The sequence below is a fragment of the Colobus angolensis genome, unplaced genomic scaffold (genome assembly GCF_000951035.1).
Source record: "Colobus angolensis palliatus isolate OR3802 unplaced genomic scaffold, Cang.pa_1.0 Scaffold277, whole genome shotgun sequence".
NCBI classification, from domain to species: Eukaryota; Metazoa; Chordata; class Mammalia; order Primates; family Cercopithecidae; genus Colobus; species Colobus angolensis.
In genome coordinates this window covers 1,912,769-1,914,253 of record NW_012116010.1, presented here as the reverse complement: position 1 = coordinate 1,914,253, position 1,485 = coordinate 1,912,769, and the positions used below count along the sequence as shown (strand labels likewise).

At 51.5% G+C, this 1,485-nt stretch overlaps 1 protein-coding gene across 1 annotated transcript in view; it reads left to right on the top strand.

The window, feature by feature from the left end:
• The window catches only part of AKAP17A (A kinase (PRKA) anchor protein 17A), a 10,853-nt gene extending 10,536 nt beyond the window's left edge, over positions 1 to 317 (top strand). Inside the window, exon 5 of the mRNA XM_011948261.1 lies at positions 4 to 317. Within this exon, the coding sequence (XP_011803651.1) occupies positions 4 to 317 (314 nt within the window). The remainder of the gene's footprint in view (positions 1 to 3) is intronic.
• Positions 318 to 1,485: the final 1,168 nt, after the last annotated feature.

Genomic DNA, 1,485 nt, shown 5'->3' with positions numbered 1-1,485 from the left:
CAGCCGCCACCGTCGCCGAAGCGAGCGCTCGCGCTCCCGGTCCCCGAGCAAGCACCGCAGTACCTGGAACAGGTAATGACGGGCGCGGCCTCCCCGTGGCCTGTCCGGGAGAGACCACGACCTGCCCCAGCGTCCTGGTTGCTCCTCGGCCGCTCTCCGTCCACCCCCTGCAAAGCGAAGACCCTCCTGCAGCCAGGAACGTCCAAGGAGCCCGCTGGCAACGAAGGAAGACACCATGCTTTAGAGGTCCATCTCTCTCCACTCACCGCAGCGTACTGGGCACTTCAGTTTCCAACAGGGAGTCCTTTCAGACTTGATCCGATAGCTTTAATACGGCCAGTCCTCTCTCAGTCAGGAAAATTGCACAGATGGACAGTTGTGAGAATGGCAGAGCGGCCGCATTCCTCCCCACGCGGGCATTTCTGTGTCCGCTTGGCGACCTCCCCGCGTGCACCTGACGCGGCAGGGGAGACTCCTCAAAGATGTGCACCACCGGAGTCACACGGGCACTAGAAAGAAAAGGAAAAGCGTTGCCCTGGTGATTTCTCCCCCCTCCCCCAGTTTGTAATTTTAACTGATCGGGAAATGCAGGTTGGGTGGGATGTGCCGAAACGTGATGCTGGCACGGAGTCACGGATGAGGAAGGTACAAGTTCTCTGAGATCAAAACTCAAACGGGCCATTCTTTTTAAGGTGTCCGTGCGCGGGGAGTGGTAGCCAATGGTCTGATGCTGCTTAACTTCCAAAACGTTCACTTTTTACGACTTCCAGGAATTACGCATAAAAAAGGGTGGCGAAAAGCTTTGGTTTCTAGTAAAGGTTAGTGCGTGTGGTTTTTTTAAGAAGCTGTTTTGCTAAATTATTTTTACTTGGAATGTTTCAAACAGATTTCAGGCTGCACACTTGTTAAGTTTTATAATCATTCGCTTCTCCAAGTGAAGCTCAGAAGTACTTAAAAATAGCTGTAACGTTCGCGTTAGGAAAGATGGTGTTTATTCCAGTTTGCATTTTTATGGTGAAATAAAATCCTTTTCCAATGAACTGAAATTTTTCACGCTTACGATTTTTGTGTTTCTATGTGCCTTGGACTGCTGATGCGGTGATCCTACATCACACGGCTTTCCCGGGGCTGTACGGCAGTTACCTTCTGAGAGGAGAATCCTGGGTCCTAAGAGGCATCCCATTTGCTGAGAACATAAACTTAGCCAAATTCAGAAAACCAATCTTTTTTAAAACCAAGGAGCTGTTCTTGAAGCACATTTGAAAGACGGTGGTTCTTTCCCCCACCGAAAGTAGCGGGCACAGGCAGTCGTGTAAGCGCTGCCGGGTTGACCCAGGGTGGAATAGTCCCTCCCTCTGTTGAGTTAAAACACACACGTTCTGGGGACTGGAGGGCTGGACACGTGCCTGTCCCACCCCCAAGCTCATATCGCTGGCGGACAGATGAGCAAATGGCTCTGTCTTGCCTGTGACCAACGGACAAAGT